At 48.9% G+C, this 18,185-nt stretch overlaps 1 protein-coding gene across 3 annotated transcripts in view; it reads right to left on the bottom strand.

Annotated features, from left to right (window-relative positions):
• The window catches only part of LOC149325106 (centrosomal protein 20-like), a 50,153-nt gene that overhangs the window by 20,738 nt on the left and 11,230 nt on the right, over positions 1-18,185 (bottom strand). For all 3 annotated transcript variants that reach the window (XM_089563657.1, XM_089563658.1, XM_089563659.1), the window contains 2 exons: positions 7,230-7,355; positions 1,202-1,314 (listed from right to left, as the gene is read on the bottom strand). In XM_089563657.1, the coding sequence (XP_089419783.1) occupies positions 1,202-1,314; positions 7,230-7,355 (239 nt within the window). The remainder of the gene's footprint in view (positions 1-1,201; positions 1,315-7,229; positions 7,356-18,185) is intronic.

Here is an 18,185-nt window from a genome sequence, read left to right as displayed (position 1 = left end):
GCAAGCCAAGGCCTGTTCTTTCTTTTTTGCTCCCTTTCTTGTCTGCGGGTAATCGGAAAACGCAGTGGGGACTGCTGATGGAAGCAGTGCCTTCAGTTCTGTGTGCTTCTTCTAGTTTTCATCTCTGAAGTACAGTGAGCATACCAGTGATGAACAGGATGACTACCGGTTTTCTGCTGGGCTTGGTTTGGGCGCACAAAGTTAGTATGACCGAAACAAAACTGCACGAAGAAGACGGGACAAAAGAAAGGCACGAATACACACACACAAAGCGCTTTGTGTGTGTGTATTCGTGCCTTTCTTTTGTCCCGTCTTCTTCGCGCAGTTTTGTTTCGCTCTAACCATGAACCGACTAGCCCAACATCATGTTTTAGTATGACCACTACGCCCACTTCTCCATAGCCAGCCATGCCAAAACACCTGCTGGTGTCATCATACGTGACATCCGCAGCCTGGGACAGATTCATCATCTCCAGCTGGCCTGGGCCTTACTGACTTCCACCAGAATGTTGGACTTTTAGCATTCGGATATGCCTGCCATATTTCAACACATAGCTTGAGGTTCATCCTACTGTTTTGCACTGCCTCGGATATAAACACTTGTGTTGTGCCACAAAAAGGCACCTTGTCTCATGCTCCTGGTCCCAACATTACCATCACAGTGCATAGATTACATGAAGCAAGATCATTTTGCAAAAACCTGAGAGGCCATAGCTGTACACTGCTAGGATGGATAAAAAATGCATTTGGTACGGCTCCCCGTTTAAATGATAAAAACTTATTGGCTACCTGAACACATCACATTCAGTGGTGTTCCTCTAATCATCCCCTGATATTCTGCCATTGCCCAAGGTGGGTGACCACCCGAGCAGAGGAGCTAATAAGGGAGTATAATTACTCATTGGCATCCAGCCAAGCGCAGCCATACGGCTACAGAGGAAAGCTAACACCTTTCTCAGAAACATCACAGTTAAAGAGAAATTCGTCCTGGTCCGGGGTTTGAACCCGGAACCGCCGCTTAACCAGAACAGTCGCTCTACCTGTTGAGCTAACCGGGACGGCAAGCTTACGGTAGGGTGAGAGTGAATTGATCAATAACTAGAAGTGGGAACAGTGTTGGTCAAATGTTTAGGGGAGACGAGAAGCTGTGCCCCTCCTCCCAGGTGCATCCAGAGCTGAGAAAGAATATTTTCCTCCTTACGGCACAGTGTCGGCAGGGCCCTCCTCGTGCCTGGCTGAGGCCCCATCCAGCATTTCACTCAGGGGCTGAACTTCAGGCACCACAGCTTCCACCCGGCTGGCAGCTTTGGGGCTCTGCAACCAAAGGAGAGTGGAAAAACTCGTGTTTCGACAAGTGTAGAACTTACACAAGACGCAAGGTTCATGAAAAAACCAGCCAAAAAGACGGGGACAAAGGAGAGACGAGGCACACACAACGACTGGACTATCAACTGTGCTTCATTGAAAAAGAGCCAGTCTTCCAGGAAACCTAAGTGAGCATGCGCAGCTCAATGGCAACGCAAAACCAGCACAAAAGACCGCGATGCTTGCGAGATAGTCAGGCTGCAGTCTCAACGGGACAGGTAACCTATTTCCTTCTGCATCAATCAATGTGACAGACACCGTGCTAATACAGTTATCTCCTTGATTACTTATGTGATATGCTTCGAGGATTTCGTGCTCAACCTTACCCTTGCCTCTACCGAGAAAACTGTATTAGCACGGTGTCTATCACATTGACTGATGCAGAAAGAAATAGGTTACCTGTCCCGTTGACAGTGCTGCTTTGACTATCTCGCAAGCGTCACGGTCTTTTGTGCTGGTTTTGCGTTGCCGCTGAGCTGCGCATGCTCTGTTAGGTTTCCTGGGAGACTGGCGGTTTTTCAGTGAAGCACAGTTGCTAGTCCAGTCGTTGTGTGTGCCTCGTCTCTCGTTTGTCCCCGTCTTTTTGGCTGTTTTTTTCATATGTATGTACCAGCTAACCAAGTATTCAACTCTCCTGAAGATGCAAGGACTGTACTAACAAGGAAAATCACTGAAGCGCAAAGGATATGGGTGACCTCTGCGTCAGCACCCATTCCCTTGCATGATCGGGGAAGGAACTAGCATACTTGGCAGGGTGAGCAAAAGGAGACCGGCATTCATTTCTTTTCTTGCTAGCAAGCTGTACCATTTCCATCCGTCATGCATTAAGCAGCGTACATACACGGGTAAATTTCCACAATAAACGTAGTAGCTGAAAGTCAGTGCCGTGAGTGTTCTCTTGTTTCTCTGTTGGCTTCCTTTGCACTCTTTTAAAAAGACAGAGACAATAGATAGAAACAATCAACCAGCCTGCACTTGTACCCTTGTAGGAAGCTCCAGCTCTTGCAAAGTGGCAACACGAACAAAACGCTCTGAACTTTGGCACGTCAAGAAGCAGCACTGTGGAGACCAAAGGTGCCAGACGTATGCACGCAAAGAGGACTGGCGCCGAAAAACAATAGTGCATAACGATGTTGGCGATAACGATGGATGGCAAGAATCTGTCGCCACTTGTCACGTTCAAAAGGAAGATGCTTCCAAAGGGCACTATTCCTGCTCGGATCTACATTTGTACACAGGAGAAAGGGTGGATGTCAGCAGAACTGATGGGCAAAAGACCCCAGATAGTCTGGGGATGACTACTGGGGGCTTTCCTTCTGCTTTCATACTGCTGTGGCACCATAAGGACAAGGAGCACTTGTGTTGTCGTCACTCCATCTTCATCCTTGTCCTTGTGGTGTCCTTGTGGCTCTTTAGTAAAGAAAATTAAATCCTTGAATGACAAAAAAACAAGTGTGCAGGTAGTACAAAGCACCCTCGATTAATGCAGCGCAGAATGATGTGTGCTCATCTTGAACTAGACGTTCTACCCGGCAGGAATTTGCAGTGCCCCCCAACTACACATGGCTGTAGTATGCCTTGCACCACAAAAGGCTTGTGTTCACATGGCAGTGCAGACAACAAAAGAATTTGCCAGGCCAGTTGGTTCCTTTCTGAATTAAAGAGTTCACTGCGCGAAAGGGTTAGGACACCAGGGATACACATTGCGCTTCTAAGTGTCATGAATGTGTCTCCCTGGTGTCCTAATCCTTTCGCACAGTTAAAGGGACTATGAAACAAATTAATTGAGATTACGTAAAGATAGGCAATCCATCACTCGTCACCCCAGCGAAAGAATTTTAAAGCTAGCATGAATAACAACGAAGTTATAGACGATTAAAAATCACGCACCTCCTCTCCCCCCTCAACTCATACACGCGGAGCACCAAGAAAAAATAAAGAAAACAGCTCTGGGACTGGGCTCCGCCCATGAATACGTCATTCGCTGACGTTCGGTTTACGACTTCCGGTTGTCGCACTCCCGAGGAGCAGCGTGCGTCGGCAGCGTCTCTCCGGTCTCGGCGCTTTCTTTGCTCCCGAACTCGCGACAGAAAGAGGCGGCAGAGGTAAATTGAAAACATATGCGTGAAGGCAATGCCCTGGCCCGCGCTTGCCCGAGGGGGTTGCGCGGCGCCTCGAGCAGACGATTTTCACCGCTACCGGAAGTGTGCCCGTGACATCGTAGCTGCCGCGGCTCGAGCGAATGACAGTGTGTGGTGGCCTATCGACGTCATGGGACTAGTGATGTCTGTTTTCCCGGTTTTGGTTTCAAAATCGCTCCCTACGAAGACACCAAACGGCCCGCAAATTTTAAAAAACGCCATTTTTAAAAAGCCATAATAAATTGCCGGCTCAGTTCCGAAGACTCATACTTGGTGTCAATGCTTCTGAGCATAACTTCTAACATTTACAAGCGGCTTTTAATTCTTTTCATGGTCCCTTTAACTCTTTAATACAGACAACAGTTGTTGCTGAAATCAGCGAGCCACTGGCCTTGGAGGGATGCCTTCATTCTACCAATGCAGCAGCAGAATTCACGCACAGTATTCTCTGTGGATGGATGTGCACAATGTCATCCATGCAGCAAAACTGACAGACTGGACAACAAAACTTTAAAACTTCTTAGCCACATTCTTAATGAAAATGCAACAGCATTTAGGCCTCCTCCTACAGTGTCTACAATGAATGTGTTATGTTCCTCTCGTGATTTTGCCACCGAAACTCCGGTTGGAACCAGTTCCATTGCCCTTTTATGGTATGCACGAGCCACCACCTCCTAGAATGTTCCAGTATCTTCCATCAGATTATCGTATTGGGCTATACTAACCCAACCCACTAATCCACCTTAATCCATTTTCTGGGTGGGCCTACTTCCATAGCTTTAGGGGTCCCTGCGAATTTTTATGGGTGGGCCACCTCCTAACTTTTGGGCAGGCGGGGGGTCTCAGACTTTCAAATCTGGTGCTGCCCTATGAATGGTCTGACAGCGGTTACGTGGTGTTGATGATTTTACGCTCCTCTCGACCAATCAGAAAATTTCGTGGGAGGAGCCAGAGATTTTTTTTTAGACAACCTAGATCCTGCCCTTCAAAAGGGCAACTGCAGCACTTTTTTTAGAATTTCGCAATATTCAAGGATTCAATTCTATATAGGCTGTAGGTAAAGCATGCCAAGTGTTTTTGCACTAGCATTTAACTCATTGGCTTCCGCGCCGTCCGCGGCCGTTCCTGCCTGGGATTCCACGTCGAAATTTTCGCACCGCATGAACGCATGTGGCGCTCCACAAAATTCGTGATAAAGTTTGCTAAACATGTCGTAGAAAGACACAGTTTGCTTTATTGTCTTCTCAATTAGTCACTGCACAAGCATGCTCAATATGACTTTCATGTATGGATTGCCTTAAAACATACAGGCATGTGAAGTGCAACTTCACATCTTTCACCCTCCCACCGGCTCTCAGAATTTTTGCCGTGTACCTTGCAAACTAAGCACAGCCTCGAAGGGTTCTGCTTTATTTTGTGGGTGGTATCTGTCGAGGGAAATGAGCCCACTCTGCGGCTTGTTGTGCATTGTACATTGGCGTAGCAGCAGCAGGTGGGTTTCCTCGACCGCGGTACTGCGGAAGAACGGCTGCTTCAAACATCTCCTCTGCCAGATTCACTTTCCAGTCAGTGTAGTGGATCCACTTGCTGGTTGACTTCATCCACAAGACGTAGCTGTTCTAAACAGCAATATCCATGATGTAAAAGAAGATTTTTTTTGTACCCTTTTGCGTACCTCCTCATAATCGAAAACGAAGCCAGTTGCTGGTCCTCGCGGTCCACTCCTCCCATACCACGGTTGTAGTCGAGTACAACCTTCGGCTTCAAAACCGGCAAGCTATCCTTTCGGCACTTCTTTCCTGTGTCAGTAACAGCGGCTTCACTGGGCAACGTTGAAAGCATTGTTACCTGCTTCTTATCTTGCCATGTAAGGGCCATGATCCCTTGTGAAAAAGGAGCTTTGCATTCCCCTTTCTGCAATTTGCACTTTCTGAATTCTGTGGGCATATTCTTCCGGTGGATATGAACTGTGCCTATAGCATACGACCCAGCTTCATTCAGATGATGAAAGAGCATTGGTGAAGAGTACCAATTATCCATGTGGACCGTGTGGCCATCAGACAGACGCTTATCGACGAGGTCAATGACAACTGCTTCACTGCATAATAACCCAGTCGTAGCAGGTGTTTTTTCACTTTTTCTCGTGTAGACGGCAAATTTGAGGCAGTATCCACTTGACGATTTGCACAGTTTATAGAATTTGAGTCCAAATCTTGCATGTTTTGAGGGGCTGAATTGCACATATGACAACCGACCACGAAACTTCATCAGGCTTTCGTCCAATGTGAGGTTCTCTTCTGGGTTATACGCTGCGATGATAGACTTTAGAATGTGATCGAGCACAGGCTGTATCTTCCACAGCTTATCTTCATTTAGAGGCAGGGTGTTATCACAGTTTTTTCTTACTATTTGTTTGATGTCCTATTCCGCCGCCGTCAATGCTGCACTGTAAGAGGAAGCCAGGACCTCTCAAGCTGTCTATACAGCTTTTTCCCTGGCTGTCCTCGCAACACCTAGTTGCAGAAATAAACCTTCAAACCTAAACCTAAACCTAAATCAAGATAGCACGATAATGCCCAAAAATGCTGCCTGGGCATAACTGTAGCAAAGAACGGTGTACTTATAACATGCCTTGTTGACCAGTAGGACTGTAGAGTGTTCTTTTTCACCTGACTCATCAATAGACACATGGCAAAATAGGCCTTAATTTCATCGGCAGTCGTTTCCTGCCAAGTGGGATTGGGTTGCAAAAGCTGCCTTTCACAAGCAAACACGTTTGTCTGCAAGGCGATCGTGTTCCAAATGTCATCTCCGAGGGGAGCATCCAACATTCCCAAAGCACTGGGAGTTTCACCTACTTGAAGTTGGATGGATCTCTTGATGCCTGGTTGGCCGATGAGTGGCAGCTTGGCAACGGGTTCGTTTCTGCCCTTTTCTTCCCACTCCCATTCTTCTAGTTTTCGCGCCTTGGCAGATGGCGGTGACGAGTCCAACACATCTTCTTCTTCTCAACACATATCCTCATCAACATCACTGTCAGTGCCAGAATTGGAATCTCCATCATCTAGCGGAATGTCCTCATCTTCGCAGGCATCACTTTCCGCATCACTGTCGAACACAAGTTCAGGTATCTCTGCTAGGCCATGCTGACCGCAAGACGGGACAGCAAAGTTTTTGCCGCCTAAAAAAAAACCGACGCCCTCAGATTGTGGACAACTATATCCATTTGGCGGTAAATTCCTGAAGGAAAATGTTAAAAAATTGTTTGTGCTGTAAAACATTGCCAAAAGCAGCATTTTTCCCAGCGGCCGGCGAATCGCCAAACTGTCGGCAGGGTTTGCCTTCGGTGGTGGCGGTTTTTTTCCTTCAAAGCAGGCGTTTGTGCGTTGGAAATGTACCGATACCTACGATCACGTCATCATGCGCCCCCCACTTGGCGTGGTGCGCTGCGGAGAAGCTTGAAGGGCATCCGGATTTTAATCGGAGATTACTTCACTATTTCAAGTGCTATTTCCAAAAGACTTTGCATGCTTTACCTGCAACCAGGACACCAGCTTGGGCACGTTGGTTATTCATTTGTGACCAGCAAGTTTCACACATTCGACCCTCTTAAGCTCGTTGATTTCTAAAACCTATGCAGTTTCCCTTTAAAATGTGGCTACTCCCAGACCAGCTGACCTCTGCCCCCCTGCTACCACTCCCCTGCAGCACGTGTGGACTCGCCTGTGTTGCAGCCGGTGGTGGTGGTGGCTGCTGGGGAGGAGGGTGGAGCAGCTGCAGGAGCAATGGTCCGCCCCGCTGCTCCAAGCCAAGCCGGCTGCACAGCTCCTCTCGACTCAGTGGCTCCGCCTGCAGGGGAAGTGACTGCTCCTCAACAGAACAACACCAATGACAGCACAATAAATCTCAATAAAGCATGGTGCTGGGCTAGTTGGTAATTCATACTTGTTGGGAAGACAGCGCAAAACACGACAACCATAGGGGAGGACAAGACACAAAAGAACGCTACTATCAACTGATTTATTTTGTCATCAAGTCACATTTATATAACCAGTCCATATCGACAAGAAGGCAGACCACTGCGTTAGCGATCAGTCTATAAGCCTGTACTCAGCGGAGCAGAGTTTTTTGGAAGAATTTTTATAACAGTCTTTGTAGCAGATTTTTCTTACTTGCCTGGTCTTATGTCATGTACGGTTCTTGCATTTTCTTTTTCCTTTTTTGCAATCTGTATCTGACAATAGCTACTTTTACAGCTGAAGAGGTGATAACACCTTTCATATCTGTTAGTCTAATATAGCTGGCACCACAAAGTGTGACATGTGATGTGACTGACCGGTTATATAAATGTGACTTGATGACAGAATAAATCAGTTGATAGTGTAGCGTTCTTTTGTGTCTTGTCTTCCCCTGTGGCTGTCGTTTTTTCTGCTGTCTTCCTACCAAACATGAATGACAGCACACAGTTGTGACAGTGAAACCGATTTCTACTAAACCTGAGCACTTCCAAACATCACCCAAAAATGCAAACGTAAAAGCACATGCACGCACTGCACACTTTTGGGCCTAACTCACAACACATCCAGCACACCATGCTATGCATCACGGGGCCAGATACTGACTACACATGGTTGCCGAGAACTCAGCTCAGGCCTTCACGACTTCTGAATTGCCAGCCCTTGTTCCAAAAGGTGCAGACGCCATTTCAACAGGATGCGACTGATCCTGAGTAAAGATGTTGCTGGGGAAAAAACAGCACTGAGACGAGGAAGAAAGAAAGAAGAAGACAACAGGACAACACGCAAGATACACTCCATCGACAACCAAGAGCTTGTTGTTTCTAATAAACTTTCAGTTGATATTCAGCGCCGGTCCTGTTCTCTTCTTCTTTCTTTGTCCCTCGTCTCAGCGCTGTTTTTTTCCCAGCGGTATATGTACCAACTAGCTCAACTCTCCGTTTTATTGAGGAAAGATGTTCTGTGGTGCACATTGAAGCTCATCGTTGTAATGAAAAAAAAGAGTCTGAGGCCTTCTTTAGCACATTCTTAAAGGAAAAAATGCTATGCTATGCTATGCTATGGTGTCTACAGTGAGTGTCAATTGTTGTTCTTGCAATTTTTCCGCCAAACCTCCAGTTAAAGCCAGTTCCATTGCCCTAGGTATGCTTCAGTCATCACCATCTAGAATGTTCCAGTCCCTACCACTGGATTTTCATATGAAATTATACTAATGCAACCCACTAATCCACCTTATGCAGTCTAGTTGTTGATGACGCAGTCTTGTTGAGATTTTTAGGTAAGCTGCTACCACCATAACGACCACCCTGCATCTGCTGGCTTATTGACCTTAACGTAGTCAACTGCTAGATTAATAGCCTCTATATAAGGGCCTGGTGTCAGCCAGCTAGGATTTACATGACATATTGTTGCAATATGTTTTCAGATTCATGTGTCCTAACTCAAGTGCTATTGGCACCGAGCATAGTAATAAAACGCGGCGCTGCATTGAAGCAAGTGTGCATCTCCACGTTCCTCTTGAAACACGGTGTCAGAAGTGCTATAAACAGAAAAAAAAACTAGCCAAGACAAAAGGAATGCAATCAGTGTAAAGCCAGTGCGAGTGCAAATAGTGAGCAAAAGGCGTGCATGCCAACATGACACGCTAACCACAACATGGCGGCAGCAGCTCCCACTGATGTGCCAGAACATGTGTCTGACAGGCGACTTGCGAGCAAAATGGCAGCTTTGCAAGCAGCATTATGAACTCTGCCTCATTGCAACTAGCCAAAACAAGTCCCCAGAACAGAAAACAGCACTACTTCTGGAAAATGCCAGGACAACCGTTATCGAGATATACAAAGCCTGACTCCGGCACCCCAACTGAAGTAGTACTAGCACCAAGGATGTCCCTACAGTGCTTCATAAGTTTGTGGGTTTCTACGTGGACACAGGCCACCACCCACCGCGGGTTCGAGCTTCGCGCGAGCCAAGGGCCCCGATCAGCCGTCACCACACTGGGACACCGATGCGGTGCACTCAACCTCCACTGGGAGGAGAGCGATTCGCCGCAAAGAAATAGGCCGCCAAGTTCACCAAGGAGACGTTTATTCACGTCGTCCTTCAGCAGTACACACACACTCAATCGTCACCCCGTCCCGGGGGCGCGCGAGGAGCAAGGCTCCGCTGCGCGCACGAAGCGACTCGAGCAATGCGCGCCGCTAGCACGCCGCTGCAGGAGAATGTCCCCGCGGCAGTGCTGTGATCTCTCTCTCGTGTCGACCGTTGGGCCGGTTGCGAGAGAGAGTGGGCCATCAACGCAAGGTACGCCTGTCAGAGGTCGCTGGACCCCGCTGGACAGGCTCGAGCCGCTGCAGGTCAGAGGACACGTGCGGGCGAGCTCGAGTATATGCACTGGTCCGAGCGGCAAAGGCCGGCAGGGACAAACAGTAACGTACGCACCTTACGCTGTCTCGGAGGGATCTCTCTCTCTGGGCCCCGCTCGGACGGTCGCGCGGCGCGCGGCCGCCCAAAGCGGGTCCCAAATTCCCGCCAAAAGGCGCCAATGGCAAAGGCCCTTGGGGAGCTGGGGCGGAGCTGTGGCTAAATGACAGTGATTAGTCACCCAGCCGCCTCTCCACCGCCTGAGGCGGGAGCAAGGGAAACAGGAGAAACAACGCGGGAGGCCGGCAGAGCCGCGCAAAGGCGACGGCCGAAAGCCAGGATTCCCACAAGTTCTACGAATATTTTGCGCCAAAGCACAACTTTTACATCCACTACATTTTTCGCTGCAGAAAACACTAAGCAAGCAAACCGTTCAACAATTTTCTGATTGATCTCAAAAAAAAGGTTAAAGAATGCAACTCTGCGGACCAACATGAGAATGTGATCAGGTAGTCTCCAGAGTCACTAGCGAGGAATTCTGCATGCAACTGCTACTGAAAGAACCTACTGTTCTTTCAGAAGAGCCTACTGTTGACACAGTTGGAAAAGTATGCACCATACATGGAACTTTGGCACAGCAGATGAAGGTGTTCCAACGAGAAGGAACTGTGAACAATGATAGCGACGCTATCAATGTCGTCACATACCTAAACAAGAAGCATGGGCCTAAGGCAACCAGAAACTGCAGGTATTGTGGAACCGCCCACATGTTCAAGAAGAGTCTTTCCTGCCTCAGGCGAAATATGCTCCAAATGTGGCCGAGCCAACCACTTTGCAGAACAGTGCAAGTCAAAGAATTTTGTTCATGTTTCAGCGACAGCTCCAATTCTGAAGAAGTTTTGACTGCACACGAACACTTTGAGGAAAGGCATCTGAATCCCCCCTGCAGAACAGAAGAAATGACAATATTATCAAGTTTCAACAGTGGTGTGTCAGTGAGCCTAATCCCAGAGCGCTATGCATGAAATGAGAGATTGCGAGATGCTCCCACAAAGCTTCAGGTGCACAATGGCACAGTTCTCGAGCCCAAAGAAAAACGTCAACTTCACCCGGCCAATACTGCAACGCAATACTCAACTGCATTTCTTGCAGGCAACCTTACACCCCCTTAGGTGGAGAGACTTCAGAGCGTATGCAGCTGATCAGTGTCAACAATGACCTCATTTCGAGAAGTCAAAAGACATCAGGCCTCAAGACGTCCCACTAACAGGAAAGTACCAGGACGTCTCCAGCAGTGGGCAAGGAATGCTTTCCAGGTCAAGGGTTTGAAAAGGGAACCAGCCCTTGAGGATGTCCTGATTGAGCTAGCAGAAGCACAAGCATTTTCCAAGCTTGACGTGTGCAATGGATACTGGCATTGCAAGACTGAGCTTGAGTCTAGCATGCTCACAACCATCCAAACACCATCTGGATGGCACCGGTGGCTTCACCTGGCTTAGCAGTCAGCAGTAAAATATTACAAAGGTAATGGCAGACTGCATTGGGTAACCAGCAGGGAGTCACATGTGTTGCAGATGATATCACAGTGTATGGAAAGGGCAGCATTAAAGCTGTACAAAAGGATCACGATGAAAATCTGCATGCACTCATGGAGAGATGTCATTCAAATCAAAAGAGTCAAGATTGAATTGAATGCAGAACAGATAGCTTTCATGAGCCACAAAGCTGCGTTGTATAGGTTGCAAGTTGACCCCAACGAGGACCCAGCTATTGTCAACCCGGAAGCACACACAGATGTGAGTGGAGCCCTACAGTTCTGTGGCATGGTGAACTGCGTAGCAAGATTTCTACCCAGTATATCTGACGCTATGGAATCAACACGAAAGAACACGAAATGTGCCTGGACTACTGAACAGGAGAGTGCATTCAAGAGAGTGAAAAAACTACTAGCCCCATCCCCTGTTCTGAATTTCTACGATCACAGTGCAGTGAGACAGCAGTGAGAAAGGCCTAGGTACTGTGATGCTGCAAGACGGTTGTCCTATCTGCTATGCCAGCCGAGAACTGACAGCAACAGAGACGCCCAGATAAGGGAACAGATGCTGAATACCTGCTTTGCCCTACGCAAGCTTCGCCAATACAGCTTTGGCAGGCACACCAGTTATATCCAACCACAAATTACCATAGACTTTCACGAAGAAAGCCCTTGACATGGTACCCAGATAAGGGCACAGCATGTTGCTACAGGTGTAAAGGTATGACTTCACAGTCGAGTACTGCCAGGGGAAACAGCTTGCTGTTGCTGATGTCCACAAAGGCTTACAGGACAAGGCTGTAAACCACCAGTGGAGGAAGTCAACACTGTCTGTCTCCAATGCTCAAGCGCCAGGCTCCCAACCCAGTCAAGGAACTTGCACACAGACTGATAGTGCGATGTGCAACCTGATGCAATTCATTCAGGAAGGAAGGCCAAGAGACCTGTGAAATCTCCCAGAAGGGACACATGCATAACTCAACTTCCATGAGGTACTCGTAATTGATGAGGGCTAGGTCTGAAAGGGCCAGCGAATAGTTATACCACAAAACTATGCTGCCATTTTCTGTTATAACATCCGATAAAAAGTTGCTACTTTTTGTTTGATATTGGCTTTACGAGGCGTCCCTCGTAGCAACCCAGGCTATGAGGGACGTCGTAGTGGAGGACTCCCGATAATTTCGACCACCTGGGGTTCTTTAACGTGCACTGACATAGCACAGCACATGGGCCTCTAGCATTTTGCCTCCTCGAAATGCGACCACCGTGGCCGGTATCAAACCCATGTCTTTCGGGTCGGCAGCCGAGCCAGGGATAGGAAACGTCCACACATGCCATTGTCCAGCAAATACAGACATCAACGCCAATTCCTCCCATAGCAGCTGGAGGGAACCCAACAAGAGCATCGAGTCAGCGTCACGACAACGGTACACAGAAGGAAAAAAACTTCTTCCCAGAGTGGCATTCGAACTACCGCTGTCGAAAAAAGAGCAGCTTTGTATCGTGGTTGCCGAGATAATTCGGCCACGGCTGCAGCTTTATCACACTGCGTGAATGGGCAGGAACCATTCAGTTTTAAGCATCAGTTCACCTCCAGTCGCCAGTGAGCTGAAGTAGTTGAGACCGAAACTAGACAAAGTTTTCCACTCCTGGCCAAGCACCATAGCCACTGAGTCATCGCAACAGCTCTACTTTTTTGTTTTGTGAGATTTCTACACATACTGCTGTATTTATAGAATGTGTCACGTCTTTCGGTATCTAAATATTTTTGTTTATTTACTATTCACTAATTATGTTAGTCCTATTACTTCATGTACCATCAGTATTGTGTCTGCCCCTATGTATAGGGGCCGCAAGCTTGTCAAGCTATCCTTCAGCGAATGAAATAAACGAAATCAAATATCAAGAGAATGTGAATGTAATACACAATTCCACAAAAAATGTAAATCTGCAATCTTTTGCACAATCACTAGAAATTAGGGGCCTTAAAACGAAGAGTTGAACTAATTGGTACATCATATTGGTTCAAGTAGTATAGACATCTAATTCGTAAGTCATATTCGTTAAAGGAGTACAGACACCCGATTTTGGTGGCATGTTTTCTTCTCTACAATAATGCGGAAGACACTACTATACATGAATCACCATGCGGTATTCGCCTACAACTGCTAAATCGAATTTTTCTGTCATGCTGTTTCAGTTTTGGTTTCAACAGCTGAATGATCCCTGTGATGCCAAAGTGTGCTTATACGTCATGTGAGGCATGAAAAGCAGAAATATAATCGCTGCTTCTACCTTCATTATGATTCCAACTCTTGAGGCAGGCTGGCTTTAGCATTGTTGTGAATTAAAACGATGAAGCAGCAATTATATTGTGGTTTTTTCATGCCTCACATGACCTACAAGCACACTCTGATGTCACAGTTACCACTTGGCTGTTGGAACTGAAACCAAAACAACCCAAGAAAGAAATTTGGTTACCTATAAATTATTTAGTGGTTGCAGGAGAATACCACTGTGGTAATCCATGTATAATAATGCCTTACACATCATTACAAGGCAGAAAACATGCTCCCCAAAGTTGGGTGTCTATACTTCTTTAAAACAGCGCGAAAGACAGAGCAAAAGCAAGTCTTGCCTCATTTACTAGCTTGTCCTTGTCTTCTGCCTGGTTCTATACCAGTAGGGGCCTTAACTATGAGAGACCATTCCTAGTCCCGTGAACAAGCTGAGATGTCAGACTTTCATGTTCCAGCTTTACAAGATGCAGTTATAAAATGTCTTCCCAGCAAGAGCTGAATGCTTCTCATCCTCTAGTCACTGCTGAAACAGCACAGCTAGAATAACTGCAGGAACGTTTAGTAGCCAGTCCTTTAAGAGAAGTTGACTGATATCCAATCAATGACTCTCTCACACATAGGCAGCATCTGCATGGTGCCAGCATATTTCCACAACGCTCAAAATATTGACCTGAAAAAAAAAAAAAACAAATTACGGCCTGAAGACGAGGATAGGTGCAATACCTGATAAAGGTTTGGTTTACTGGTTTATTGGGGTTTAACGTCCCAAAGCGACTCAGGCTATGAGAGACGCTGGAGTGAAAGGCTCCGGATATTTCGGCCACCTGGGGTTCTTTAACGTGCACTGACATCGCACAGTACACGGGCCTCTAGAATTTCGCCTCAATAGAAACTCAGCCGCCGCGGCCGGGATCGAACCCGCGTCTTTCGGGTCAGCAGCCGAGCGCCGTAACCACTGAGCCACCGGGGCGGGTCCCCTGATAAAGGGTGAGCTAGCTGGCTATGTATGTATGTGTGTGCAGCAAACATGTGCTACGAGCACAAAAGCTTGCCCAGAACTATCTTCAAAGTGCGAAACAGGAGCACACAAGAAGAAGGACACAAACACAGACACTTCTTCAAAGATGATTCGCATCCACCTCACACTACGGTGCATTCCTCGGAATGTTCGAAAATGCACCCACAGTGCCACGAGCTACTTCTGCCCTACTGTCACTGCAGAGTAGCCATTAACAGTAACAGTTTTACTGCTTCTATTGCTTGGCATTTTATTGGCTTTTACTTCATTTGTCATTGTGAGTGGAGTCTGCCTAACTTTAGAGGTCGATGAAAAACAGTCGCGGAAAGATTCGATAATGCTCTCTAGGCACTGCTTCTGATGAGACGGGAGGTTCGGGTTCACGTCGGTCTTGATGGAAGTGGTCGGTGCCTCCACTGATGCCGGGATTTCGTACAACGCGTGCTGTCCCGCGAATTCACAAAGTTCTTCGAAATACGCAATAGCTGTTTTGCCAGGCAAACACTGAGGTTCAGAACCAAAATTGGTCACCAGAAGTTCGGTTCGCCCACTGTTCAATTCAATAATGCCGCGAGCTACACAGACTTGCCGACCAAGGAGCAGCGAGATGTTGGTTTCAGTGATGCCACGAGTGCTGGGGCTGTTATCGCACTCTACGGTAACAAACATGCTGGCTCTTGACGGGATTAGTACCTGGTCGTCACAGACGCACAACTTAGCCCTGCGTGGCTCGGTATCGTCGCTGACAGGGCATTGGGTGGAAAACGACATGATTAGCTCCTGCAGATTGATAACGGCACCGTACTCCCGAAGAAAATCCAAACCGAGTATGAGGTCCTTGGAGCACTCGGGTAACACAGCAAAGCAACCAGGGAAAGTAACTCCGCGGATCTGGATTCGTGAAGTGCAGACACCGAGCGGAGTTACGACGTGGCCACCAGCTGTCCGGATCTGCGGCCCAGACCAAGGGGTCAGAACCTTCCTCAGGGCCGTGGCTAACCGACTGCTCATTACAGAAAAATCGGCGCCGGTATCCACTAGGGCGGTAACGTCGTGGTTGTCGGCGGATACCGGAATTTCGGCAGAAACCAGTCGGTCGCAGCGCGTCGTTGAAGTCGTCGGGCCAGGTCGTCGTTGGTCGGAGCGTCGCGGCGAATCGTCGGATGGAGGCTCTTGACACGGTTCAGTAGCGGCGGCCCTACCCCCGGAGGACGCCGTCTTCAGTTGTCCCGATGTGGGGACGCACCTCTGAACTGGCCAGAGGACGACGGGCGGCCGGGCGAAGAGAACCGCCTTGGGGATGGCGATCGGGACTGACGCCGCTGTGGGGTCGAGGACTGCACGTTATCAGCCAGGTACAGCTCGATATCCCGTGGTCTTTCACTGTAGCGTGGTCGAGGTGCGTCAGGTGAAAACCCTCTTAAACCCATTCTCCGGTAGGGGCAGTGACGGAGGATGTGGCCGGGCTCCCCGCAGTGGTAACAGAGCGGCTGATTGTTTGGCGTTCACCACACGTGGGCTTTGCTCATGGGGGGCCTGGACTCCTGCGGCACGGATGGTACTGCTGCGCTCGGGTACTGCAGAGATGGCACTGGCATGGGAACGACGGGGGAAAAGGATTGCCTCGCTGGCCCAGGACTTCGTAGTGCCTCGCTGTACGTCATAACAGAGGGCGCCGGGTGTGGAGCGGGGGGCGGCTGCACAGCTCGTCGGATTTCGTCACAGACCACGTCCGTTACGGCAGCGACATTGGCCTGTGGAGCTTCAAAACGAAGCTTCGCCAATTCCTCACGCACAACGCTCCTTACAAGCTCCCGAAGCTCCTCGGCGGGTAGCGACGTAGGCGTGTACTGGGAAGCGGCTGCTACAGTAGCTTCACGTCCGTAGTGCGTGCCCCGTTCGTGCAGAGAGCGCTCAATACTCGTTGCCTCCCTCGTGAAGTCGGCCACTGTTCTTGGCGGGTCACGGACCAGTCCGGCAAATAGTTGTTCTTTTACGCCGCGCATTAAGTGGCGCACCTTCTTCGCCTCTGGCATAGCAGGGTCGGCCCGATTGAACAGTCGCGTCATGTCCTCGATGAACATCGCGACGCTCTCGTTGGACTGCTGGGACCTCGAATGCAGAGCGATTTCAGCCTTTTCTTTTCTTTCGCTGGTGGTAAACGTCGCTAGGAGTTCTCGGCGAAAAGCCTCCCAGGTGGTAAAGGAAGCTTCGTGGTTCTCGAACCATGTTTTGGCCGAGTCCTGCAGCGCAAAGTATACATTGCGCAATTTGCGCTCGCCGTCCCATTCATTGAAACCTGCCACTCGGTCAAAGCTGGCCAACCAGTCTTCTATGTCCTCGAACCTGTCCCCGTGGAACGGTGGCGGCGATCGAGGTGCGTGAAGGACGAATGGCGGGGCATTCCCGGAATGCTGAGTTGTCTGGCTAGCCACGGTTGATGTCATTGCTCTTACCGGCGCTGTCAGTTGGCCGAACTCTGGTTGTAGGCCTCGCAGGCGGCGGCTCGCTTTGTGGACGGGTGTTGTGTCCACGCGTGGAGAACAGGTGTCGAGAGAGTCCTCGCAGTCAGAGTACATGGGACGCTACCCCGCACCTCCACCAAATATGTCACCGACAAACGGTTGAAGAAACAGACCAGGTTCTAAGTAGACGAGGTGGGCGTGCCAGCCAGCAGGCAGCTCGAGCGAGGAAGACGACGTTCTTCGAGCACCTCGAGTGCCCAAGGCTTGGCAAATCCAAGCTTAAACAGTTCGGCCGCGGTACGGCGCCACTGAATCGTTCGTACGGTGGCAATATCTCATATTTGCATATCCCATTCACCCCCCATCCCCCCTCGTTGTTTTAGCGTGGAGCTCTCTACACTCGTGCTTTATACTTCTCGTTTTATCCTTTTCTGTTTCGTTCTTTTTGTCTCTTTTTTTCATATACATATATTTTATAGTTTCCTAGCTTTTAAATTTTTTTTCATTTTACTATATATAGTTTCACAGCCCTTATTTATTTTATTTATTTCAAAATACTGCAGGCTGTGAGAATCCTGGCTTTCCGCCGTCGCCTTTGCGCGGCTCTGCCGGCTTCCCGCGTTGTTTCTCCTCTTTCCCTTGCTCCCGCCTCAGGCGGTGGAGAGGCAGCTGGGTGACTAACTAATCACTGTCATTTAGCCACAGCTCCGCCCCGGCTCCCCAAGGGCCTTTGCCATTGGCGCCTTTTGGCGGGAATTCTGGACCCGCTTTGGGCGGCCGCGCACCGCGCGACCGTCCGAGCGGGGCCCAGAGAGAGAGATCCCTCCGAGACAGCGAAAGGTGCGTACGTTACTGTTTGTCCCTGCCGGCCTTTGCCGCTCGGACCAGTGCATACTCGAGCTCGCCCGCACGTGTCCTCTGACCTGCAGCGGCTCGAGCCTGTCCAGCGGGGTCCAGCGACCTCCGACAGGCGTATCTTGCG

This window comes from Amblyomma mixtum, chromosome 10, assembly GCF_055824585.1.
Source record: "Amblyomma mixtum isolate Tamu chromosome 10, ASM5582458v1, whole genome shotgun sequence".
Taxonomy (NCBI): Eukaryota; Metazoa; Arthropoda; class Arachnida; order Ixodida; family Ixodidae; genus Amblyomma; species Amblyomma mixtum.
Note: the sequence above shows the minus strand (reverse complement) of the source record. Positions and strands in the feature narration are given on the sequence as shown.